The 26,802-nt window shown below is 39.6% G+C and overlaps 1 protein-coding gene and 1 long non-coding RNA gene across 2 annotated transcripts; both read left to right on the plus strand.

Annotated features, from left to right (window-relative positions):
- The first annotated feature begins 22 nt into the window (after positions 1-22).
- Positions 23-7,743, plus strand: LOC145421055 (uncharacterized). The gene is made up of 2 exons (XR_013902325.1): positions 23-165; positions 7,137-7,743. It is a non-coding gene; the product is annotated as an uncharacterized LOC145421055 (long non-coding RNA).
- A 379-nt stretch (positions 7,744-8,122) lies between these two features.
- LOC113007917 (actin-related protein 3-like) lies at positions 8,123-26,503 on the plus strand. Its single transcript, XM_026144970.2, has 12 exons — positions 8,123-8,384; positions 15,900-15,955; positions 16,120-16,244; positions 16,664-16,774; positions 16,987-17,082; positions 17,802-17,909; positions 19,273-19,416; positions 20,647-20,820; positions 21,418-21,510; positions 22,509-22,634; positions 24,122-24,205; positions 25,559-26,503. The coding sequence occupies exons 1-12, from the start codon at positions 8,341-8,343 to the stop codon at positions 25,652-25,654; spliced, it is 1,257 nt and encodes a 418-aa protein (XP_026000755.1). The 5' UTR covers positions 8,123-8,340; the 3' UTR covers positions 25,655-26,503.
- The last annotated feature ends 299 nt before the right edge of the window (positions 26,504-26,802 follow it).

The following is a 26,802-nucleotide window of genomic DNA, read 5'->3' on the forward strand; positions in this document are numbered from 1 at the left end:
GTTTATTGGCGGTTGGCAAACAGCAAAACGGTGCATTACCACCACCAACTGGTGTGGAGTGTCCTCAGTTGACTTTACATGTAAACCAGAAGCTCTTCTTCTTCTTCTTCTTCTTGACGGAGGCTCGCGAGATGGCGGACTGAGCAGTGGCATCTGTCTGAACCAGTGAGTGTTTTCTACAGTCAATGGTAGAAACCCAGGTACGGGCTGACATCTGACTAAAAAAGGAATACACAGTGGAACATTTCGGATGATGGGACTTTTACCTCAAGACTTTCCTACTCCACCTCCTAAACCTGTTCTTTAAAGCTGTTCATGTGTTCCGTGTTCCAATTGAAAACTAACATTTCTTTTTTTCCCTTTAACACAAGGGAACTTAAAGACTCAATTAAGCATAAAGCTGTTTTCTGTTCTGCAAGGGGCGACAGGCAAATTGTTTTTTTTTTCCTCCAGGAAACTCATTCTGAGGAATCTGATGTGAAGTTTTGGTCACAACAGAGATAAAAAAAAAATTTTAATCATGGTACAAACAGGTCTGCTGCAGCAGACCTGTTTGTACCATGATTTGTAATGGTATGTTTGATGTTATGTTTAATCATTTGTACCATGATTTGTAATGCCTTGGAGTAGAAAATAGTAATGCTTTATTAAAATTTAAAACTAAAGTACAGTACTTGAATGTGTGTATTGTGTCTACTGTTTACAAATATTTCTAACTTTTATTTGAATATTCAGTTTCCTACCATCTTCTCTTAAAGGGTAATTGCCAGGTATCCCGCCCTCCCCCTTTGCACACACATGCACACAAAGAAAACAGACAGTATAATTATACAAACAGTATAATTATACAAACAGTATAATTCACAGCCTCATTATAGTGAATAAATATTTATGCTATTTACACCATCAAACTTAGATTGCTAAGGATGAAGAACCTTTTGTTCTTTAAAGAACCATTTGCAATAGCTGAAGAACCATCCACAAAATAAAAAGGTTCTTTGACGTATGATGGTTCTTTAAAGAACCATGAAGACATCTGAAGAACCATTTAAGAACCATAATTTTTCTGAGTGTGGGGTTGTTTCAACAGATGTCCTGGTAGGTTTTTGTGCAATATGGCAGACAAAGATGGACATTGGGTTGCCTGTGTGTTAAATACTGATAATACTCTCATTATTTTGATCAATGTTTATGGATTCAACAATGATCAAGAGAATAAGAACCTTTTGTATCAAATTTCTACAGTTATAAAGGAACTTAATACCAAATTCCCCACTGATTATATTGTAGTTGGAGGTGATTTCAATGTGACTCCCGAATGAATGGTTGGATAGATGGCCTTCAAAATTTTCAAGAGAACATAAAAACCCAATATTTGAAATTTTCGCTAATGATACTAAATTAATAGATGTATGGAGATACTTAAACAAAGATGTCAAACAATTCACCTGGCACAAACCTAATGGTCAAAGCAGGTCACGTATTGATTATTGGTTGGTATCCAACTCAATTTTACAATAGGTTAAGGAAACAGTTATCTCTAATGGCCCCATAAGTGACCATTGCACCATTATGCTAAGATTATAAAGCAAAGACCAAAACAACACATTTAAGGATTATTGGAAATTTAAGTCTCAGATGCTGAGAAATGAGGAGTATTGTAATTCTATTAAAAAATAATAATTTTAGATATCCAGAATGACGAAGCCATCAATACACCGATACTCAAATGGGAATATCTTAAATTTAGAATCAGAAAAACCTCAGTCACATTCGGTAAAAAGTTAAACAGACAAAGGAAAGAAGGGGAATCAAACGTAGTAAAAGAACTTATGAATCTTTATGGCAAATTGAACTGGACTGAGGAAAAAAAAGGAAAAATTAACAACTTACAATCTAAATTGGACAAAATATACCTTCATAGAGCCAACGGCACTTATTTGCGATCCAAAGCCAAGTGGATAGAAGAGGGTGAAAAGAACACTGCCTATTTTTGCAATCTAGAAAAACGTAAACAAGAATATAATTCAGTATGTAACCTAATAATCAACGGAGAGGAATGTACAGACCCTAAAAGCATTTCAAATGAAGTATTTACTTTTTACAGTAACCTTTATAAGTCTTCATACTCAGAACAAATTATCACCTCCTTCTTTGACAAAATCAGTATTTGGATTTCAGTAATTGATGATAATTTTAGAGAAATTTGTGATGAAGACCTAACTATAGAAGAATTTGATTTTGCTATCAAGAGCTTGGCATCTGATCGCTCACTGGGACCAGATGGAATAACAACTAATTTCTATAAGCACTTTTGGGAAGATTTAAAATTACTATTATTCAGTGTGTATTAATCAAAAGGAGCTTATGACAACAATGAAAGAAGGAGTTATAAAATTAATTCCAAAACCAGGAAAAGATAAGAAAAAACTAAGTAATCTAAGACCTATAACACTCTTAAATAGGGACTACAAAAGTTTTAGCAACCAGACTAAAAACGGGTATTTCTGAAATAATTAGCCCAACACAATCAGGATTTCTCAAAGGACAGTTGATCCAAAATAATATCCGCTTGGTTTCGGACCTTATCGATTACAATTACCTAATTGAGGATGATGATTTTATGTTGTTCTTGGACTTCCATAAAGCATTTGATTCTATCGAACACACTTTTATTATTAAGACATTTAACCATTTTGGGTTTGGAGATGCATTTCTGCATATGATCACTATGTTATACACTGATATTAATAGTTGTGTTTCTCTTCCAGAAGGCACATGTTCCAGGTTCAGGGTGGAGAGAAGTATCAGGCAGGGCTGCAGCATCTCACCTCTTTTATTCATTGTAGCCACTGAACTACTTGCTATTACTGTCATAAACTCAAACATCAAAGGATTAGACATAAATAACCACAAATTAATAATAAGTCAGCTTTCAGATGATACAACAATATTTCTAAAAAATAAAGAACAAATTCCATTGGCCTTAGATACAATAAAGATCTTTTCTGATGCTTCTGGACTACGCCTGAACCTGGACAAATGTGAACTCATGAGTATCCACAATTGTTCTCACTCTTCTTTGTACGATATACCTGTCAAAAATGAAATCAAATATCTTGGAATTTGGTTAACTAAATGCATGGCTGATAGTGAAGAAAAGAATATTCAGAATACAATTGGCAAATGCAAAATAAACTCTAAACCATTGGCTACAGAGAGATTTAACGTTGTTCGGCAGGATAATGTTAACCAAGGTTGAATCTTTGTCCAGATTAATCTATCCAGCTTATTCCCTAGCCATCCCACCAAGGATTATAAAAGACATCAATAAGGTGAATTTTAATTTCATATAGAAAAATAAACATCACTATATAAGTAACAGGGACTTGATAAAAGACTATGAAGAGGGGGGTTTAAGAGCAATAGATTTTGAAATAATGAATGGCATGTTAAAGATTTATTGGCTTGATCTTTCTTAAAAAATGATAATGAGATCTGGTTCTTGATACCATCTCTTATTTTCAACAGAGTTGGGGGGATCCAATTCCTATTAGTATGTGATTTTGAAATTTCTAAACTGCCCATAAAACTCTCCAAATTTCATCACAAAGTTTTGTTAAATTGGAAATTAATGTTTAAACATAACTTTAGTCTGTCTGTGAAGGTTCTCAGTCATCCAGGTCATCGTAGTCAAAGGAGCTTGCAAAGAAAAGCGTCTGGACTTCTTTAAGTTGCTTGAAGACATTTCACCTCTCATCCGAGAAGCTTCTTCAGTTCTAAGGTCAAATGGTGGAGAGTCCCAGATATAAACCTAGTGGGAGTAACCCCCCACAGAGGGACAAAAGGACCCCCTGATGATCCTCTAATCGCCTGAGCCAAGGTGGGAAACTGGGCGTGGGTCCCAATCAGCCAGAGTTTCGGGTGTGTACATTGTGAAACCTGGCCCCACCTTATCATGCGAATTCCTGAGGTCAGATGGCCCAGGATGTGAGTGGGCGTTAAGGCGTCTGGGAAGGGATCTCAATAACTTTAGTCCCCACAACGGTCCATTGTGGAATAATAGGGTGATATTGAATCGGGGGAAATCTACGTTTGTGGAAGAATGGATGACAAAACAAATTTGGTCTGTGACACATATAATGGATGAAAATGGAGATATACTTGAATTAAACAGGTTTAATGAGAAATGTGACAGGAGTTGCTCGTTCGAGCTCTATAAAAAGGTTTCACAGAATATCCCAACAGACCTTGTCAATACGATAAAGAACAATTTTTCAAATACACCGACTCCAAATTTACATACAATTAAACTAGATGGTCTTGACTTGGTTAATGAAAAATGCAATAATCACTTTTTGAGGAGGTATTTGGTTAACACTTTATATCAAAGTAGGTCAAAACACTCACTCATCTTTAAAGATTATAACAAATCTGAGATCTCGTTGATGATATTAATATTTGAAATTTCCAATCCCCCCCAAACTTAAAGAAGTCAATTTTAAAAATACAAAAAATATTTACCCCTCCAATGAATTTATGAGAGAAAGATTTAAATTTGTGTCAGACAACTGTTATATTTGTAAAACAACTTTGGAAACAACAGAGCACATGTTTTATGGGTGTGTGACAGTCCAGAATTTATGGAAATCCCTCCATGTCCTAATATTGTCCCAGTATGGAAATAATGATTTTTGGTCTTTTCAAATAGTGATGTGTCGGTTGCGAACGAAACGGCTCTTAGAGCCGACTCTTTGAAGTGAACGACACCCTCTCTCTCGCACTTTTTCCGCTTCACTCTGCACGCGAGGGAAGGGGGGAGGGGCGGTAGTTACACTAGCAGTAGCACAGGAACACAGCCGGAGGGAGAGACAGAGAAAGAGAGCCAGGGACAACAACGTCACATTAGAAAGGTATAGTAATCATCCACAACTATTTTCAGTTGCAGATGATAAAGGATTCAGAAAGTTTATTCATGCAGGTCCATATGACAGAGAATATGCATGTTCTTTTTGTTTTCATATTTTAATTTATATTTCATTGTGTTGTGGTTTGCAGTGTTTTGTGTTGTTTCCCTTTACATTTGTTTAAAAGAAAAAGTTGAAAATTTAATTAGTTAAAAGTTGAAATGTAAATAGTTGGTTTTTGTATTATATTATTTATTTATTACATTTTATGTGGAGTGAATAAATAAAAGTATATTTACGGTGACTCCTAGAGACAAAACACCTACAAACTCCAAAACACGTACAAAACACAACGGAAGTACTCCAGGATGCTAGGCGCAGTGTTGAGCTTTGTACATGATTTGTCTCTAGGGGCTAGGGCTGGGCTTTTCCTAATCAATGAATCTAGCGATTAACTCATTCACTGCCAGCCATTTTCAAATCAGGTAACTCCCCACTGCCAGGGTTTTTGAGCATTTTTACTCATTTTTGAAGAGCCACAGAAAACTGTGTGTTATGATCATATAAACGCTGAACCTACCAAAATGAAGAACAGACTCTCTTCTTTCATCCAAAAAAAAAAAAGCTTGTTTCTACCATTTTCCATTCGTTAGTAATCAGCTGTAGAAGAGAGGTGGGTTCCACCAAAAATGCCTGTTTTGACCAAAAAAAGGGAGAAAACGAGCTTTTTGTGAAAAATACATTTCAAGCAGAAAAGTGCCTTTGACACTAATATTTCTTGCTTTGTGACACCTCTAACATATAAAATAGTTTTTCACTTCTATAAAACAGAAATAACACTGAGAAAGGTTATGTTTTATCAAAACAATTTATTTACAAATATATGAAAAAATAAAATTCACTGACAAGCTGCCTGAGGTTGTATTCTAGCCCCTCCCATTGAAAAACGAAATTGACGTCTATAGACGTCAATGGCAGTCAACGTAAGTTTTTCAATTGACGTCTATAGACGTCAATGGCAGTGAATGAGTTAATTTTTCAATCTGATTCTATTTTGATTTGATTCGATTAATTCCCCATTATTTGACTTGTATAGCAATTTCACATTTACTAATTTATATATCTCAATGAAAAGCACAGATTTCTTCATTTGAACACCTTTTAATAAAAAAATAGCAAAATAAAGTTGTAGTAGTAGTACAATCTTATATTACAGATAGCATTTAACAAGAAATGAAATGTGCAAACATATATACAATTAAGGAAAAGTTAACAAAACATTTAAAAGATTTAATCCTTTGCAGAAGCTGCTCCTGGATGCCGTTGTTTGAGGTGCTGGTGCATAGCCGTCGTGCTTTTATGATAGGCCATTTCCACCTTACAAAGCCGGCAAACGACTGAATCACTTCCTTTTCTGTTAAAATATCCCCATAATGTAGAACTGTGTGTTCGGGTGGAGTGATTTAAGTCAACTGTGGCTGCCTCACTCATTTTGCCGCTACTCACTGCCGCCATGTCTGTTTTGAAAGTGATGACGCATCGACGCACATTTTTTTTTTTACGAGGGGCCACCGTATATATTTATATGTAAACATAGATAAATAAAACCACGATGTTTTTTACATTAGTAATTCCTTTTGTGCATAATTTCATATTTTTATTGATAATAAATTAATTAAAGCAACAAAACAACCTGAAGAGCCGGTTAGGAGCCGAAAGATCCGGCTCTTTTTAGTGAGCCGAGCCAAAAGAGCCGGTTCTCTAAAAAGAGCCGGAAGCCGGAAGAGCCGAGAGAAACAAGCCAATTTATGCCATTTTATTTGCTTTATTACATTTGAAATAGAAATTGAAAGAGTTCAGTAACAGAACGTGTGTAACAACCACGCTTTTTTCAAGTACGCTCACTGGTTTTACTTAAACAATAACATCTAAGTATTTGGTGGAATTTAAAGATAACGTAGAAAAAAGAGTCAGGCTGGAGTAGATCTGCTGCACTATGTCAGACACAGGAAACCTTCAGCTGGACGACCTGAATGAGCTGCAGGTATCCAGGTTACCTGTCGTCACTTTGAGTTGCACCAAAGGAGCTGGAATGGACTCAAAGTGTTTCCTGCTGATTATGCAAACAGTCATGACTTTAATTATACCGACTGTGCCTGAATGTATAACTTTAAACAGCTTCTTGGGCATCTGTTCATTGGTTTCCTTCATTTTTCTTGTTTTTATAAGTGAAAAAGGAACAGAGAAGCCCACCTGACACCACGGCTCGCTGACGTAGTGTCCGTAAGCCTCCCGGCCATCCTTGTCCTCGGAGTGATGGAGGGAGCGGGCGGTTAGTGGATATCCTGGAGGAAGATTCTCGAGCAACACTTTAAACTTCTCGTCAGTCAGAGCCTGACTCGGTGTGAGAGAGAGGTTGGGAGGAACTTGTCACGGCCGAATCAGGAAAACGGATGCAAATGCAGACGGAGACACTTATGAATGTGATAACAACACTTTATTTATAAGCTGTGGAGCAACACTTAAAGGCAATCATGTACTGTGAACTGAGTCCCATAGACAACAATGATGCTAAGTTTAGCTAGTAAAACAGTTTGCTAGTGTAGCTGCTGACACTAGTCTCATTTCAGTTTGATGGTACAAACGTAACAGGAGTGACATTATTGATATTTTACTATATACACACTATTTTGGAAAAAAGAAAGCTCAGTGGTGGAATCAAATATGACATTTCAGTCCAAGGTATTTATTTCTATTTCATATCAATTATGACTCCTGTGTGAAAGCTTTAGTTATATTTAAGGACAATATCCCCAAAATAAAGTCAGAGATTTGATCCTTGTGTGTTTCAGATAAAATGAAGACAAACTGATGCAGTAAATATTCTTTTATTGATGAGAAAAATTTTTTTTTTGTTTTCTCTTTTAATTTTGAAATTTTTATAGCTTTTTTGCAACTTTAATTTCAGTTTTTTTTTCAAACCTGGCTATATATATTTATATGTATAAAACCTTAAAATAAGTTAACTTTACCTTTTTTAACTAAGTAAATTTTAGGTTCATAGAAATATTAGTTTTCATTTGTTACTCGCAATTTTATTTTTAAAATTCCCTTAAACATAATTCATTCATTTTATTTTATTTTATTTTTTGATTGATTGCTGATTGATTTTGGCACTTTTGGTCCGCCACACTGTGGCCCCGCCCTATCTCGGTGATTGACAGCTCCGCGTCCCTGCCTGCGTCGCTCTGCCCGGCCTCCGCCATCTTGCCTCTCCCTGCCTGCCAGAAGCCGAGTGCGGAAGTGGAAAACGGCAGTGTGCGGGGCTTAGGGTTCCGCCTGTGGACGGCCAGCCAGATCCTCCAGCCGACACAGCCAGCTTTCCGTCATATCTTAACGGTTTCGTAGCGCGCCAGAGACCCGGGGGGCAGAGATGGCTGGACGGTTACCGGCGTGTGTTGTCGACTGCGGCACTGGGTAAGCTGTTTAGTTCGGACCGCCGTGCAGGCAGACGGGCAGCCCGGGGGCTGAGGGGGCTGTCAGTGTCAGCAGGGGCAGCAGCCATGGGTGTGTGTCTGTGTACACTCACAGCTGGGCAGCGAGCGAACATGCTAACAGCGACTTATTACTGCTTATTATCGGGAGCTTCAGGGTTAGTTTAAACGCCTTCCGGTTCTGGTTCTCCTTCCTGCCGCTCAGGTGGTGTTTTCTGGTGCAGACCTGAGGCAGGAAGGGTTCCCCTCATTCATCTGGAGCTGGAAAATCTGCACCTCCGCTCTCATGATAATATCTGATGCTAATAAGATAAAATTTTCTTTGCTTGTGTTTGCTCCCACTTTAAAAAAAAAAAAGATTGTAAAAACGAGTGTAATTCATAAATCTCTTTGCTCACTAATTTGGGATTGAGCATGCGCGGTACTACTTCCTACACAGCCTACACTTCCTCATTCACGTTTTTTAGTCCATATATGGTCGTCTCTCGGCATCCGAGCGTGGTTTTTTTTTTATTAACTTCTCTAATTTCGCCTCTTTTACCGGTCCGACGATTCTTCTCATAACGACTTGATTTCGCAGATAAAAACATCTAAAACTTTGGCATCGGATGTTGTGTTAGAGGACAGAGGGGAAAAAAACAGAGAAAGACAATCTGAGCTCCTCCTGCAGCTCCTTGCATTGATCAGAGTACTGCTGTGCAATGCTCTTGGAATTTTGGTATCAATCCCATAAAGTAAATACAGGGCTAGCTTTGCAAATATTAATGCCGATACTTTTAACTTATAAAGCCAGGTTATGTAGAGGAGAGCAGTCTGTCATCCATTATGAGATGAATCATTAATTTGCAAATTCTGAACGTATTTTAATCACCACCAAATCACTGTCATTTTTACTTTACACAATAACTAGCTACAACAGAACAAAACACACCTTTCTCCCCTATCCTGCAATCACTCTCTGATTTATTTATTTATTTTTTTAATTTGGTTGAAGCTAACAGATTTTTCTCACATGCTATCTAAGTATTACAGCCATGTCTATAAATATTTGGACAGCGACACAGTTTTTTTTGTGAATTTGTAGCTCAACGCTGCCATGATGGAAATGATTTTGTATGCGTGGTTTTAATGGAAATGCTGTGTTAGGTGTCAACAGCCTAATTTTGGGTGCAGACTTTCTGTTAGATGATGCATTAAACCATGCATGACATTTGAAAAATGCTGTTTCCTTTTCTATGAAGGAGGAAGGAAAGAGTTAGAGTCAGTATTGAAACATGGTCAAATTTATTTTAGTCTTGTGGGATATGAGAATGTTTTGTCATTTTCCAGGCTCATAGGTAATTGGAAATAAAATAAAATGTTAACAATTAGCTGAAGTTTTGGAAAGGGATGATTCTGAAAGATATTGTTCAGCTGTACTGTTCCCTTTTGGGGACTTTGGGGGGGAAATGAGGTCAGTCCATAAGTATTTGGACAGTAAAACAACTTCAGGGTTTTTTCCTGCTATAAAAAATGTTGACATCCACCAAATAAATGCTGGCTCTTCACAGAAGGAAAATCACCAAGACTGTGAGAAAAATGTAGCCTTTTTACTCAAGCTGAAGTCATACTCATGTGCATGGCCACCCTGAAAGGACACTTTGGAGAAAGTTTTTATTAAAAACATTGTTACTGTTGCCACTCCAGTTCATGTGAAATGAAGCAGTCAGGATGTGCTGAAAGTTCTACAAATCTGAAGAAATTATTGCATTAACTCCCTTGGAACTGCTGCCCCTTTCACACGCTGCAAAAACTATAAATGAAAGGATTGTTTTTAATGATTGAACCACGCGATGAGTTGTAAAGATGAGCAGGACTGTTTTCTTTTTTATGAATGAGGAAGGAAGGCGTTAAAAAGTCTTTCTGTGAATTATATTTTTAAACCTTTGGTTTTTTTGTGCCCTAAAAACATGTTTACAACATTACAGCTGACATCATTTCCATAATGCTGCTTCATAAATGCTGCATGATGCATTTAAGGGCAGATGTTCTTTAATATTCCTGTTTAGGACATGCTGCAGGTTTACAGTTAAAGGTGATAGAAAAAATACACAAAAGTGTTTAGGGGGGGAAATAAAAAAAGAAATTAGGATGGTTTTCTGAGGTGAAGGTTTTGGTTGTTGGAAGCATCTTGTGTGTGTGATTATACACACAAGAACAGTTGATCTAATGTTTCTGGTCATTTGATGAACAAAATTAATCTAAATGTGAAAAGAAAATGATTACAAACTGGTGAAAGGTTAAAAGATCTTTGGTGGGCACCACAGTGCATTCAAAATGCACCAACTGAGTCGTGATAGGAGTGCAGCTTTATGTAATGGCTTGTTTGAAATATTAAAATTGACTGTGCAGCCATTTTCAGAGGCTCAAACACTGCAAGAACGTGAACAGTAACAAACAGAGGGAGGTGTTTTTTTATCCTAACTACCTGCAGCCCTGGCTAAAAGGTGGTGCCGGTGTGATAGGTGTGCTTGCTCTGTTAATCTGGGCTAAACGTGCCATGCATTGCTTGCATGTGGAGGCTTGAACTCGTCACAGTGTATACAGCTCGTATCAGCAGCCTGCCTATCCCCTCAGGTTGTTAACCAATCTACTGCAGCGAAATCTGTGAGCTAATTTCTCCTCAGCGAGCAGACTGCTTCATAATAACCCTCAGGTTCCACTTTTATACCCATGCAAACCTCTGACCAGAAGAAAGAAGAGTTTTCTATTTTTCCAAGTAGAAACTTTGCGGCGGAGGCACACAGTGCCAGCTGTGGGCAGATGTTTTACAGCTCTGATGGGGCTCAGCAGCTGCCTCTGACTAATACAGTGACCGCTTCACATCCTTTTACACATCATCAGGCCTCTGAGTGGCCAAGATGATATTATCAGATTAGACTGAAAGAAGCTCAGTCACAGTCATACTTGTTTTTTGGTTTTTTTGGACACCAAAGCTTCCTTAAAAAAAAACAATCGCAGGTGTTGCAGCTGAAGTTTGGGTGGAGTCTTCTGTCTGAAGCAACCTGTGGGGGTCTCCTGACATGAGTTCAGCGGTGTCATAAATAAAGCTCATGCTGGACTTAAAAACTGTGTTTTCCAATAAAAATAAAGGATAATTTAGCTAAAGGCAGCATAAAACCTGCAGCTCGTGTTGTCCTGTGCAACGATGTGTCCGCTGTCGTGCTGGGTGACGTGCTTTTTTCTTTCTTTTTTTTTAAATTTAAAAGCGTGTCCGGGCAGGTCAAAGTAGGCAAGCTAGGACGGCTCTGTGGAATGAAGGTTTTCAGAGGACTGTTGTTGTTACACATGTGATACAGCTGTTTGTTTTTACGATTGCCAGCACAGGGTTTTTCATTTTTAGCTGTGTCCAAGGCAATAAAACCCTGAATCGTGGTCATTTTTGTGATGAAATTTTAAAAGTTTATTTTCTTTAAATAAATGGGAAGTTGAGGTTTAGGAGGTGGATCAGGTTAGTGGTTTTATTGGTTCTCATTTTTCTCAGAAGTTTAGTTTTCTAGTGTTTATTCACACACTTATAGTTTTAAACAGCTCTTTGTGTCGCAGAATAATGTTTGTGTGAGTGTTACTCGTATCATAAAGTGCTTTGAGTGCTTGAAAAACTAGAGAAATGCAGTATTAACAGAGTCTGTTTACCATTCAAAGTTTGAAGCCATCACTTGTAGCATGTGTCAGATCATCATCATTAATAACTCTGTAGCTGTGACTTTAACAACATGAATGTGACTAATTACGCACTGATGAAGGAAATTAAGTTGCACAACATTTTTTATGGCAACTTTTGTCAGCTCACTCTTTTCCTTAATCAAGCAGCATAAATCTTTAAGGTTTCCTCAGAGACAAACAGCTCCAGTGCTTTCCAAATGGCGACCCTTGGGATTTTGTGTCAGTTAAATATTATCACTGTAAGCACACAAAAAGTAATGAATGATATTCAAATTTACTGCATTGCTGAAGACCGTTTGCCTTCTCCTCTCGCTGTCTGAAGCATACACTCTGGAAAAGATTAACCTAGCTTCCAGGTATCTTAAACGATCACTTTTTAATGGCCACTAGGGGGCGAGAAATGTGTTTGCAAAAGGACTTCCAGTCCTAGAAAAGTCTGAAGACCTCTGTAAACACTTGCCTGACTAGTGACTGTTGTGACGTCATGTCCAATGTTAAAACACCAAGATGGTGACGACGAAACTGCTTAGCTCAAGTTTTCGTAACGGGATGTCAGTGGGTGATGTCATAGCAGCTATGGGATACATTGCTGCCTGATTCACAGTCACTCATATGTCAGCAGTGCTTTCCATGAGCGTTTCTGCTGCTCCTTCTTGGCCTGACTGAGGTCCAGAGGGATGCTGCTCACTCACAACGACACGGTAAATCAAATCCTGCTTTATCATCCTTTGTGACCCTGATGATTCTAATTTACAACACAAACATCCTATTTATAGATTCAAATTCACTGAGGTCATAGCTCACATGAGGTGATTTCCCACAGACTCACGTCACTGTTTTTGACTTTGAGATAAACTTTCACAATGCAATAAAGGCAAAAAATATATTTTGAAATTTTCATTCATTGTTATGTTTTTTTTTTTTTTTTTTTTTTTTTTTTTTGTGAAAGGAGCCATTTAGGATGTAAAACAAACTGAAAGCACCACACTTACGTTTCATCACGAAGAAAGAAACTGTGCGTTCACCGCGCCTGTTCACACTTCTTCTCTGTTTGGGCTCCACCAGCCGAGAAACTCGTTGCTAGCTTTGTGTGCTGTTGGTGCAGGTGAAGCTGTCTGCAAAGCAGCCCTCAGTTTCAGGCTGTGGTTTTAATGCTGTGGCTGGTGGGTGCAGTTATCTGTTCTGTGTGGCTTAAAATAACTTTGACTAAACCAAAATTCATGCGATAAGCTGCATGGTCTCTTAATAACTCTGCCTCAGTTTGTCGCTGTGAGTGTCTAAAGTACAAAAATCTGAGCTCATGTTAAGTAAAAATATTGAGTCTGCTGAGTCTCACCTGACAATTCAGTAAAAAGAGACACAGCAGACATGGTGACATCATACAGTAGGTCTCCAGGCTCCAGGAGCACAGGTTTGGTGGGTTTCCCTCCGAGTTTCTGCTGTGCTGTTTTTTTCTGGCTGCACCTTAAAACAAATAAAAATCTGTGCTGGCCAGAGCTCTGTTAATATTTCAATGTGCTGTACAGATAAAGTGTGAAGATGCCAGATAAGATTTTACCGTATAACCAAAAGTTGTTGAGCTGAAGCGGAAAAGAGAGAACTGGGTGGTGTTTTCACTCTTGCCTGTCAGCTCGTACCTCTTGCTGTCAGAGGACTTTAACTTTATTTGACCCCAGAAACATAAATCAGATGGTGGAGCACATCTGCCTAGCTGTGAAGCAGAGTTTCCCTTTTTGTCTCCCAGCTACACAGACATGCGTAGATCTGCAGAACATGTGGGCTTTCTAACGGGGATTTTTATTTTTTACATTTTTCTTGCACATTTTTCACAAGTTATCAGGACGATTTAGTTATTTTTATGTAAAAGCTGATGTTTTCTCACAGGCTTTGGCAATGAGATCAGACAAAACAAGCGGTTAAAAGCGGTTTTTTTTATTTCTATGTTCACCATCCCAGCCGGTTTCTTCTTAATCGTACATCTCTGCTTCCTGTCTGTATTTACTCTACACAAACTGCAGCGTTTCCTGTGCATCAGAAGGTGCTGTGCAGGAAAAAGAAACCTGTGATTGGAAAGGAAACTCAAAAGCCATCATAACTGTCTTACAGGGTAAATATTCTAAATAGATGTTTGTTCCTGGATAAATCTCCTGAGGTTCATCGTCTCATTTTAAGGAGTTTCAGTGAAATATTACAGCAGCTTGAGGTCAAACAAATCTAATGAATTCATCTGTAGGTGAAAAAATTTAGAAAATATGGGAGGAGAAGTGATGACATCATTGAACATATTTTGTTCACAGTTCAATTTTTATTTTTATAGCCATAGTTCAGAACAACAGTTGCTTAAAGGTGTTTTATATTGTAAGGTATAGACGGTACAATCAGATGATCGGCTGTGAGTAGCTTCTGGTGACTGTGGGGAGGATGAACTTCACGAAGAGCACAAAACCTCAGATAGAACCAGGCTCAGAGAGGGGCAGCCATAAGCTTCGGGGTGTTTTAGCAAGTTCCCATTTTACTTTTGGAAACTGTAGAAGTAAGACAGCAGTCTGAGAGAGAAATGCTCTGTTACGATAATAAGATACTGTGAGGTCTTTAAGAGTTTGAATGAATGAATTCCAGTCTAGAAGTAAAAAGTACATAAACTAATTTTTCAACATCACTCTGAGACGGGGATGTTTCTAATTTTTCTAACAATAATCATCAAATGAAAGAAAGCAGTCCTACATTTTTAATTAATCTACACATTGAAGAACATATACTGGTCCAAAATGACTAAAAGATTCCTCACAGTATTGCTGGATTCCAAGGTCATGCCATCCAGAGTCAGTATGATTAGCAATGGTGTTTAGAAGTAGAAAATTAGGCCATTATGTCTGTAAGAGGTGTCTGTAGTTAAACTAATTTATTAATGTAAACTGGTCTCGTAGGTAAATATAGGTGGGTATCATCTGATTAGCATTTAGTTAAATGTTTATTTACATTTAAATATTTTTTATATTTTAATAATATTTGTTCCTGATTTCTTATGAAGAAGATCAAAAGCGAGCAGCCTCATATGAATCTTATCTTTAAAGTTGGTATTTGAGTCGTATTTTTAGCACATTTGTTGTGCCATAACTTCAGCGTCTTTGAGATACTGCTGATGTCCTTCCGGCTCCTCGTTTTGCAAAGATGAATTCAAAGCAGCCACTGTTGTGACCAGGATGTGGTTTGTTTTGCCCGCGGTGCTCTGGCATTCGTCAGCAGGGTCCTCTATCGGTCCCTCGGGCCTTGTGTGCAGGAAGTACAGGAGCCCTGAGCCGGGATCACATCTGGTTCACATGTGCCTGCGAAACATTGTTCAAACAGAGGAGAGACAGTTGTAAACTCAGTTCTTTGATGTTAAATCTGAAGGTGTGCTCTCTCAGGATCAGCCATTCTTAAATCTTAAACATCTTAAGTCATTTATCATGCTTACAGATTCTCTCGTACTGCAGCAACGCTGCAAATGCAGCTGCCCGAGTTATATGAAAGACGCTTGATTTCCTTGACAAACATAGACGAACATAGTTGACCAATACAGCATGAATGGCTCTTTCAGGGGGCTCCCATTAGCAATCCCCAGAGTCGCTGCTGCTTTTGGCACCCACCCAGTGCGCCTGAGGGACAGTGACGCCATTGATCAAAACGATAGGGCCAGAAATAATCTTTACTGAAGGAAAAGGCCTCGCATACAAATGCAGTTCCAACAGACTCGATGTCCATGACGTGCAGCCTGTTTCCCTGTAGTGAAACTGATTGTTGTCTGTTGCAGTTACACCAAACTGGGGTATGCAGGGAACACAGAGCCACAGTTCATCATTCCATCATGTGAGTATTTTGCATCCTACGTATTTAAACCAATTCCGCCAACGGGCCTCTGCAAATGTTTGACATTAACATTATTCCACTTTTCTAATGTCTTTAGTCATAAAATGCACCAGATTTTATCAGTTTATTTTCTTTCTCTGTTTAATTCTCTCTTTTCTCGTCAGGTATCGCCATCAAAGAGTCGGCCAAGGTCGGGGACCAGGCCCAGCGTAGGATGATGAAGGGGGTGGATGATTTGGACTTCTACATCGGAGATGAAGCCATAGACAAACCCACGTATTCCACTAAGGTACGAGACCTTTAGAGGAATACAGAGAATCCCGGTCGATGTGAATTTCATCTAAACAAGGAGAGATTGGATATTTTATCAAGGCTCAAGCTGGGCTACTTGGTTTTGGGGTGCATTGTGTAGATGTTTCTCTGTACCCGAGACAGACTAACAGCTTGTGAAGAGGCAGACTCAGGCAGCGCTCCCTTCTATTTTTAATTTGTGAGAACTGCAGGCTGAGCTGGACTCCCAGAGCTAAAAAGTGGGATAGATGAGACTGTAGGAGTATCTAAATTTAGTGGATGGTCTGTGACTTTGCTGAGGGTTCAGCTGTTGAGTGTTTGGAGGCTGAGGAAGGAGAGCTGCCATCTTTAGCTTCCCAGAATAGGTTTCTGTAAAGTCACTAATGTCACTCATTAAACTGAGCTTTGTTGCAACAGTGGCCCATCCGTCACGGCATTGTGGAGGACTGGGATCTAATGGAGCGCTTCATGGAGCAGATCATCTTTAAGTACCTGAGGGCCGAACCTGAGGACCACTACTTCCTGTTGGTAAGAGTCTTAAACACAGGGCCTCTCCAGTGATGTTAAACATTCAGTTTAACTGCAACAGTCACTTCTTAGAAAGATAAAGATAAATGAATTTAATGCTCTGCCATGAATATGTTTGAGTATTTGTAGATCTGTGTTAGTGTTTTTGATCTGCAGAGTTTTACTGTTAGGTCCAGACTTGAGTCTAACTGTACCACATCCTGTGTTTGCAGACGGAGCCTCCACTGAACACACCAGAAAACCGAGAGTACACTGCCGAGATCATGTTCGAGTCCTTCAACGTACCGGGGCTCTACATCGCTGTGCAGGTCAGGCTCCCTTACCCTAGAGCTCTAGTTTGTTTGTTTAACTGTGGAGGCATGTTTGTGTCTTTATTTTGCAGTGAAGACTAGAATTAATTCAACTGCACAGGGGGTAACTTTATATAGGAGTGTAAAGTTTGCAATAATAGGGTCCTGGAAACTTTATAGGGCAGGTGGCTCCAGCTGGTAGCTGTCAGCTAGTTGGCCTCTGTGTGCTGTTGGAACCATTTGGAACATTTTTAATGATGTTATTCATCAACAAAAAGGCCGCTGTGGGGTTAATTGTACTAACAGACCGTATAAAAAGTCTGTGCTTCAGATTACTGAGTGAAATTCTGGAGTTTTATTTGCACTAATTAGCAGGTATCTGTTCCTGTGTGACGCGCCCATACTGATACTGATATCTCAGTGTGAGATTCAGTTCAACATAAAGCAAAACTTGAGATTCTGAAATGGATTTTACTTAAAATACTTTTAATGTAGCGTTTGTTTTGTATGTTCTATTATAAAGACACAAACGAGCCTCCGTATGTGAACAGAATATGAATGTATATGGAGGAATTTGAAAGGTTCAGTTATAGCATGTCTGTTTTGAATAACTTTTCATATCATGTGATCATGTGACCATGTTTAGTTCACAGCAGTGTGTCACGATCACTAGCACTGCTGAAGTGTGAACATACTGTGAAGTGTGTGACATTCCCGTGTGTATGTGTGCGTGACAGGCTGTGCTCGCTCTAGCTGCCTCCTGGACATCCAGACAGGTCGGGGAGAGGACGCTGACGGGTACCGTCATCGACAGCGGAGACGGCGTCACCCACGTCATCCCTGTGGTGAGTATACAGATCACGCCATTGAAGGACACTCATCCCTGAGCTGCACTTATTTTTGTTTTCTGTTCATTAGAAGAAAATAGAAAGTTTCAGAGGGGAAGAATCGACAAGGCAACCGAGAAATGTTTTGTGAAACATGAAATGAAAGTGATGGTTTGAAAGCTTAAAATTAAAACATTTCTGATTCATTTCTGATCTGTTTACCCACCTCAGTTCATTTGAAGTAAAGACAATCATTTAAAAAACATTTAAAAATCGAGCAGTGGAGGGTCTGGTGTTTCTTTTTTGCTCAGTGAAGGTAAAATGGGAACAGAGCAGAGTTCTAGTATAACTTCCAATGTGCACGAAGAACCAGCAACACTTTTGTTTATAGACCGAGTTTATATGATTGGTGTGTTTCGACATGTGGCTTTCATTACTGAAGTCGTGCCTGAAAGCTCTGCTCTTTTCTTATAAATGTACCTTTTATCATTTTTTTTGTTCTGTAATTTACTGTTTATGTGAAAATTAAACATATTTTTTTGCATTTCCTCGTAGCTTTTCCCTGTTTTCCCCTTTTCACCAGGCTCCTTAACTGTTTTTTTCCCCTTTCTGCCTTCAGTGTGCACTACTACCTTATTGCAGAACCTCTTTTATTGAAACGATCCATCTTGATGTGTATATGAGACGTGAAATGTCGAGTTTCTAATATAAATCAGAAAACAAAAGTCCAGAATTTAATCTGATATCTTAAAAAAGCAAACAGTTTCGGAAATGCGTTTTTAAACCTTTGGAGAAACTAACCACTCACATGCATCTACTTCCTGGTTCAATGACTAACCAAACCAAATGTTTTCTAGTGTGTGCTTTAGGAGTTAAATGGAGTTTAATGTCATGTGTACAGGAAGCAAGCACACTGTTTTTGTTCATTAAAAAATGCTCCTGTGCTAATTTTAATCAATTATTTCTACAGCGTTTTAATTGATTGCTGTTTTCATTATGGTCATTTGTAACTGTTAATAAAAACAGATGGCTTTCATTTACCTGTGATGCAGAGCAGCAGTGTATGTTTCTTTGAAGTCTTATAGACCGTGTGCAGTGTTTATATATTTTTCCATTTTGCTGAGTAACCGGATAGTGCCGATTTTAAAAAGTAGGGCAGAGTGTCTCGGAGGCTGGAAGAAATTACTCAGTTTGAGGAAATGTGCTTGCAGAATTCGTTCTGAGGCTGAATCAGCGAGTCTGCTGAGCACGCTCACGTCTCCGTGGGGCCTCGCAGATGTGATGGAAAAACACATCCAGCTTTAGCCGCTGGAATCTCTGTTTGGTTGCAGATTGTATGACATCCTCTGTCTTTCTTTCTCCACCTGTCTCTTTCTCTTAGGCTGAAGGTTATGTAATTGGCAGCTGTATAAAGCACATTCCCATCGCAGGGCGAGACATCACCTACTTCACCCAGCAGCTCCTGAGGGAGAGAGAGATCGGCATCCCGCCGGAGCAGTCGCTGGAGACGGCCAAGGCAGTGAAGGTACAGCTCCAGCTCCCACCGCCGCCTCTGCGGGGGAGGCTGTTATTATAGTTATTCAATGTGTCAGCAGTGGCATGCAACATGTTGGTCTCCTGTGGCTGTAGAGGCTGAAAGCATCCCCTTGCTCTCTCTTTGCTCTCACACACAACAACACGCTCAGTGTGGTGATAATGTTATTGAAGAATGTTCTACTGACAGTCATTAAAATATCATTGTCATACTGCTGAATAGCTACAACAAAGACAAACTGCAGCATTCAAATGCAATATTGTGTTTTAGTGTAAAAGGATCGGCAGTGTTATATCTGTATAGCCCGAATTTTCTGTTTCTGTGCACAACAGAAGCTGAACGCTGTTTAAAAAAAAAAAAAAACAACAGTATGAGACTAATTTCACTCCTTAGATTAAAATGCTTCAGCTGAAAAAGAGCCGGGGCACTCGAGCTCCGTTTGCTGCAGTGACAGCACCGGACTCCGCTGAATTATTTTTTAAATCAGGGAACAAAGTGGGACTGCACTGCATTTATCTCACAGTGACAGCAGGTGGCGCCATCAGTCTGTCTCAGGCAGCAGGCGTCCTTCACACACAGTTTCCCTGAAACTCAGCCTGAGACGATTCCTTGTGGGACACAGACGGCACACTTCAATATTTTCTCTGTTTTTTGCAGCTAAATTTGTGTCTCAAGAATTCATTATTTTTTCCTCCAATTAATTAACTTTCCCGGTCACGGATTGATGTGACTTTTATGTTAATGCTCTTTCTTTTATTTTTCCTCCCTCTGTCAGTCACTATATTTTCTTGATTTGCCCCATTTCTCCATGTTTCCTCCATGTTTATTAAACAGCTTGTTATCCAGGACTTTGTTCTGGATGTCAGGGGCCATTCTTCATTACCCCGAAACAGAAAACAAGAAATGAAGTGAACTGAAATAATTAACATTAGCACTGTCTGTCGTGCATATTGCCTATCGTGTCTGGAAATGTTAATTCCGGTGCCTCCTGGTGTGCTGGCACAGTGTACCCCAGTCCCTGCAAATCAAAATAATGAGTATGGGGCGCTGTTAGTGCTGCACGATTCAAATGTGTCGGTGCCTAATGTTCCTATCACTCCGGCATTACAACCCATGATAATAGAAGCTGTGACACAAATAGAGCCGCGATGATTAAGTTGGCAGATTCTGCTTTCTGTGACCTGATATAACACAACTTTTTCCTGTTGCTCTGACCACCAGGAGCGGTTCAGCTACGTGTGCCCGGATCTAGTCAAAGAGTTCCAGAAATACGACACGGACGGCTCCAAGTGGATCAAGCAGTACACCGGCATCAACGCAATTAGCAAGAAGGAGTTCACCATCGACGTGGGCTACGAGCGCTTCCTGGGACCCGAGATCTTCTTCCACCCAGAGGTCTGTCTGTGCCGTGCAAATCATGAAACGCAAATTTGACCTGCTGTTTGTCGCAATTGGGTGCTGAGACATGTGGGAAATTGTGGTGTCAATATAGGAGTTTATCAGGATTGTTTACACATGCACTTAAAGACAAAATGTTAAATTAAAGGGAATTTGTGAGTTTGTTTACTTTACTTTGCAAGTTAGTAAGCAGCTAGTTTGACACACAAAGCTGTGGGGAAACCAGTGTGTGTCCTGCTGTTATGCTGCTCTGCTGCAAACTTGCAGGACTGTAAAGAAACAAGTCTGAGGTGTTCTGCTGGATAAACTATTAAAGAGCCCAAAAATTAAACAAATGAACACACGCCCCCAGTCCCACGACATTATTAGGCATGCACAAAGCTCTGATATTTTGTTATGGCTGAATTAGGGTGGCTTGTGAATGTTTTCTGCTGCTCATAAATGCTGATTAGGTGGCTCTGCTGTTACCTCAGTGAACCACCCGTGGTAATTAACTGCACATCTTTGTTTTATACTTTGCTGTTTGAAGGCTACATTTAGTATCTACCTCCACGCTGCACCCGACGACATGTCAACCTTGTTTCTTCCTCCTAGTTTGCCAACCCGGACTTCACCCAGCCCATCTCCGAGGTGGTGGACGAGGTCATCCAGAACTGCCCCATCGATGTCAGGCGTCCTCTCTATAAGGTGAGCTGACACGCATGAAGACCAAACATCTCAAAGAGTGAAAAAATCTGCATTTTTGTAAGACTTATTCACATCATGCTGCTGTTGGGGGGAGAACTGAAGCACACGCTCCTGTTTGTGCGTTTGATGGATTGTTCAGGTAAAAAAACAACAACAACAACAACAACAAAAAAAACAGGTCAAAATAAAAAGATTACAACAGGTGGACATGACACTGGCTGACAGAACAGATGGTGTTCACCATGCTGAGCTCGACTGTTTTCATGAGCCCATGGAATAAAACATGTTTGATATTATCCCAACCCCATAGTGGGAAAAAGACAGACTTAACACGACCATTTGGCACCAAACCATCGAGGTAACAGGAGCACGGCACAGCTTTAGCAGACTCACAGCTGTCACATTACATTTTCACTCCATTTTATCATAGCCAAAAAATTATCCAATAAATAGTTTCTTGTATATTTATAGAAAATTGAGCAACAGTGTGATTGTTTATTTTTTTATTAGTAAAAATCATCTTTGTTCAGCATGTGTGTGTTTTCTTTTTGGTAAATCGCTCTAAAATGACGTAAATTAAGGTGGAGAGTTTCCAAAAAGTTCAGTTACGCAACTGTTTATAGGATCATCGTCTTCATTAACACCATATCCATGTTTAATCTTTAAATATCAACATTGGCATGAGTACAGGTATATCTCTTAGAAAGCCAGTATTACTCAGTCTTTTTAAGGGTCTCATGGGAATGTTTGTTTAGTTTGAAAGAGACAGGAGTGAAAAAGTAAGAATCACAAGTCTTGAAATGTTTTTTTTCTTTTTTCTTTTTTAAAGCTTTTATTAAAACAAAATCATGTGACGTGATCATTTGTTGGGTTTTAATGCATTTTGAGTTTAGTTTGTAAGAGTCATACAGGCCGCTGGTCGGCTGCAGGTCACTGGTGTTAAGCGTTTGTGTGATTTTTCGTAGCTCTGTAATAGCGGCGTCCTTTTTCTTCCACAGAACGTCGTCCTGTCGGGAGGCTCCACCATGTTCAGGGACTTTGGGCGCCGTCTGCAGAGAGACTTGAAGAGGACGGTCGATGCCCGCCTGAAGATGAGTGAGGAGCTGAGCGGAGGCAAGCTCAAGGTGAGCAGAAAAAATGAATTTACACTGGGCACGGATCGATAGTTCTCAATCAGCTGAATTACAAAACGGCACACAGGTTTATTGAAAGTAGATGAACTGATTTCAACAGCAAATTTCTCCCTATAAAAATCTAATGAGGCTTAAAAAGATTAGAAATATTTCAGGCTCAGGTATGCAGGGCACAGTTTTTTATAGCTCCATAGATGCTCAGGTCATAAAGGTGATTCGTTACGAGCGGACCTGCAGCTGTAAATCTACCTCAGACGGTAGAGGAGCAGCAAGCAGCGACTGCAGCTAATTTAAGGCGGACCAGAATGTTCTGAACCTCAGAATAAATCTCCTCGGTGTGCGTAAGTAGAGCAGGAGCAGGTTCAGGTTTAGCAGAAATGTCCAGAACCTTCTTGAAACACTTATTTAAATCACATGCAGATAAACTTTTAAGTTTTAAGTAATACCAACCTCCTAACTGTTGATTCAGGTTTCTCTTACTGTACTAAAAGCTTTCCAATAACTGTTGGAAATGGAGTTTTTCAGTCATGCCAGCTCACGTGACCATAGTCTACACTTAAGTGAATAAATGTGCTGATATCAGAGCGATCCGTCCCTAATTTTAACGTCTTTACACTGAAACCCTTCCAGGCCACACGGTTGCAAACTTGTTAAGTATAATTTTGCACCGTCCTGGACAGCTGGTGGGATCAGGCTTTGTGAGTCAGGATTAGAGAGATATCAGATCAGCAAACTCTTCCTTTTACTCATCTGTGACAAGGTACTCCTGACTCTCTTCTCCATCCACCCCGCCTCAGCTGGACTCTGTTCTTCTCCTCTCCTGTGAACCCTCACAGCTATTTGTCATTAAAAGGTGGAATTACAATTACATTCAAGGAAAACAGGATAGGATCTTCTTGGCCTTGATTTTGTGAAGTTGTTTCAGTTTGATGTCACTTGCTCGATGTCGTTATCCCACATTTATTTATATTAAGATATAGTTGACACACTAGGGGGCACCAGCAATCACAGGTTGTATGTAGATGTTGTCATCACCTGGTTTATTTGTTACATGGGTTGATTAGTGGTGGACGCACCGTAGAAACCACACCCGTATGTTATTGATGGATTCCTGTTCTGCTCAGAAAAGCCCAGTAAATGTGAAAATATTCACAAGTAAAGCATCAGTTACTTTTAAGTATAGTAACTTTTAAGTACTAGTAACTTTGGCTAATTCATAAAGGTCTGAATATAAGGCGGCACTTTCTTTGGTTTATTAAGCTCCAAAAACAAAGTCTTAAACACTGATTTAGATTTTGAAAACATTGAGAAACTGTCAGTCAGGGTTCGTGCACGGTTGCACGGTTTCAAATATAATCTGTGGTGATCAAAGTGACTAATTCTTGTAATGTCACTACTACAGAGTCCTCCCCTGGCTGCATTCACTCTGTAGCTCTCTCAACTTCTGAAATAATCTTTCCTCTGTGTTTCCTCCGCAGCCCAAACCGATCGATGTCCAGGTCATCACTCATCACATGCAGAGATACGCAGTGTGGTTTGGTGGATCAATGTTAGCATCAACTGTAAGTATTTCTCATGTTATCATCATCATCATCATCATGTGGTTAAACTTTATTGCAGGAGAAGGAAATCTGCTTTTAGATTCACCCGCATGTCGGCTTTGCTCCCGTGTGGCATTTAAGGCCACACGCACTTTAGTTAAGCCCTCATTTATTGTGTCGTTTCTTTTAGTCCCTCTGAGTGGAAGTGAGTGCTGTGGGTGGTTGTGACATTTCATTATTCTTTTTCCTCCCCTGTCTCTTGATGAGTTATTTGTGTGAGTGAGGCGGATAATTTTATCAGCAGGAAACGTGAGTGGGAGCGGAGGTCTGACAGCTGATTCACCAAAGGCTAATTGATGTTAAAAATCGAATAATCCGATAAGAATAACAATCCTTTTCATGTCTCAGGATTCACAGTTAAAGAAAGTTTTGTCGGATAATCGCAAACATCTTGAGTTTGTACCTCGACCCCTGTTTACCCCCGCGGTTTGGTCTAAATTTAGAACCAATATATCGATCAGTCAATCAATCAAACATCACAAAGGAGTCGTGCTTTTAATAAATACACTCCAATTCAAACCCACTCCAGCACACGTACAGTTCAAACCTCAAACAGTTAATTAAAGAAAAACTAAACTAAGATAAAGCCACAGACTGTATGTAAAAGATGGAAGTACTTTTCAGGTTTGTAAAGTGAAACCTGAGTTTTGAACTTTAAAATAATTTGCACTCTGATCTCTCCCTGAAAAGTTTGAATCTTTCTGCCAAACATAGTAAAGTCCTCCATCAGCCTCTGTGTATTTATTACACGTCTGCTATATTGTTATTACAACAGCATTCTTTATAATGACCAGCAGGGGGCGACACTTCTGTTTGCATAAAGATTTCCAGTTGTGTAAGAGAATAAAAATACAGTTTTATTCATCCCAAATTTAGGAAATGTTTGCTCCAGCAGATGTAGTAGTAGTAGTAGTAGTAGTAGTAGTAGTAGTAGTGGTATGGTCATTTATTACAGTCTGCGAAGATCATCCATAGAGTTGGCTAATGGTTTTTCAGTTAAAGGAGAATGGACGGTACCATAACTCGCCTGGTTGAGCAGGTCACCGTGTCATTTCCTGTCAACTCTCTGTACTTCCCTGTTATAGAAATAAGCCCCCAAAATCTCATACTTTTGTCACGATAAGCTACTTTTAGATCTTGGAAGCTTTGTGTTTTGTGCTACTGGATGTTTCACATGAGTTCAGCACCGTGTTTCATCCATGTTTTCAGCGATAACTGTTTAGTTTTCCACCACGCCTCCTGTTTCAGATCTTTGGCTGCTGATTGTTTGCAGTATTTTAAATGTTGACAAGCTCCTGTTTTGTGTTTCCTCAGCCGGAGTTCTACCAGGTGTGCCACACCAAAAAGGACTACGAAGAGATCGGGCCGAGCATCTGCCGCCACAACCCCGTGTTTGGAGTCATGTCCTAACTTTCTGGAGTTTTGCTGGCAGTAGGAGGGTGGGGTGGGGTGCGGGTGGGTCTGAGGCAGTGATGTTAGGCAGCGCTTGGTGGCATGTGGAGGTGTGTGCAAGAATCCAGGAAAAGGAGGAAAGAAAAAAAAAAAAAAGAGCCCAGACCAAACAGACGGGCTGGAAAACGTGTTGTGAATGTTTTTCCGTTTTCTTGTTTCTTTTCTTTTTGTTCTTTTCATAATGAGGGAAAACAGTCTGTAAGCCAAAATGATTTTAAGACAATTTCTGGATCTGTTGAGTGGCGATGATGATGACGGTGTTGGTGGATGTTGGTGGGATGGTATTTTCCTGACACCAGAACATTATTTATGCGAATAAAACGCGAGCCCAGGCGAGATCTGGTGACTCTCTGAGATCACGCTTAGAACATATTTTTGTCCTTTTTTCTTTCAGCTTCAGCATCTGCCTGTCTGTTTGCATCCTGGGAAGAGCTTGTTTATATTTCATACTAAAGTTTTTATATGTAAAACTTGGGGAAATCAGGGGTTGAAATAATGTTACGAATATCAGTGCCAGCGAGAGACTGTTTTAATCCTCAGTGCAGCTTTGATACGCAGTATTTACTGAATTCGAGTAGGCGTTGTTCTTTTATTCCCCGCGTCCTCGCTGTCTGCCCTCTCATTCTTCACACACAGACCACGTCAGGTTTCCAGGAAAGAGAAGTGAAACTGAATAAGGATGACTGTCAGATCAGTATTGTTAGACTAGAAGTCTTTTTTTTTTTATTATTAAATACCAAATTATGAAAAGAATGGGATTTGTGTATTTAATGCAACATTCCAATAAAGGCTCAAATTTGTTTCTAAGCCCCGCTGTCGTCTTTGTGACTCCTTATTAGAGTAAAGCTCAAGTATCCATCTCAAGATTAAGAGGTGACTATGTTAAACTATTTTTAATCCCAGATCGGTCGAAATAGAGTGGTAATAGAAACAAACCCTCGACTGACCACAGTCTTCTCAGGTTTTGGAGTCTTTTAGTCACCCGCCTTCAATCACTGCTCAATCCAACTAGCAACAGTCCCCCAAGGCTTTCCATCTGTGGGCCCAAACAGGCCCCTCCCCAGGCTCAGCTCCAGGATGGTCTAGGTGAGGTTCCTTAAATCCAG

Source organism: Astatotilapia calliptera, chromosome 16 (assembly GCF_964374335.1).
Source record: "Astatotilapia calliptera chromosome 16, fAstCal68.1, whole genome shotgun sequence".
NCBI classification, from domain to species: domain Eukaryota; kingdom Metazoa; phylum Chordata; class Actinopteri; order Cichliformes; family Cichlidae; genus Astatotilapia; species Astatotilapia calliptera.

Bases quoted from the DNA above. Each gene is read 5' to 3' on its own strand.
- LOC113007917 (XM_026144970.2), top strand. From the start codon at position 8,341: ATGGCTGGACGGTTACCGGCGTGTGTTGTCGACTGCGGCACTGG. The intron at 15,956-16,119 runs GTGAGTATTTTG...TTTTCTCGTCAG, and splicing joins ACAGTTCATCATTCCATCAT to GTATCGCCATCAAAGAGTCG. The intron at 16,775-16,986 runs GTAAGAGTCTTA...CTGTGTTTGCAG, and splicing joins AGGACCACTACTTCCTGTTG to ACGGAGCCTCCACTGAACAC.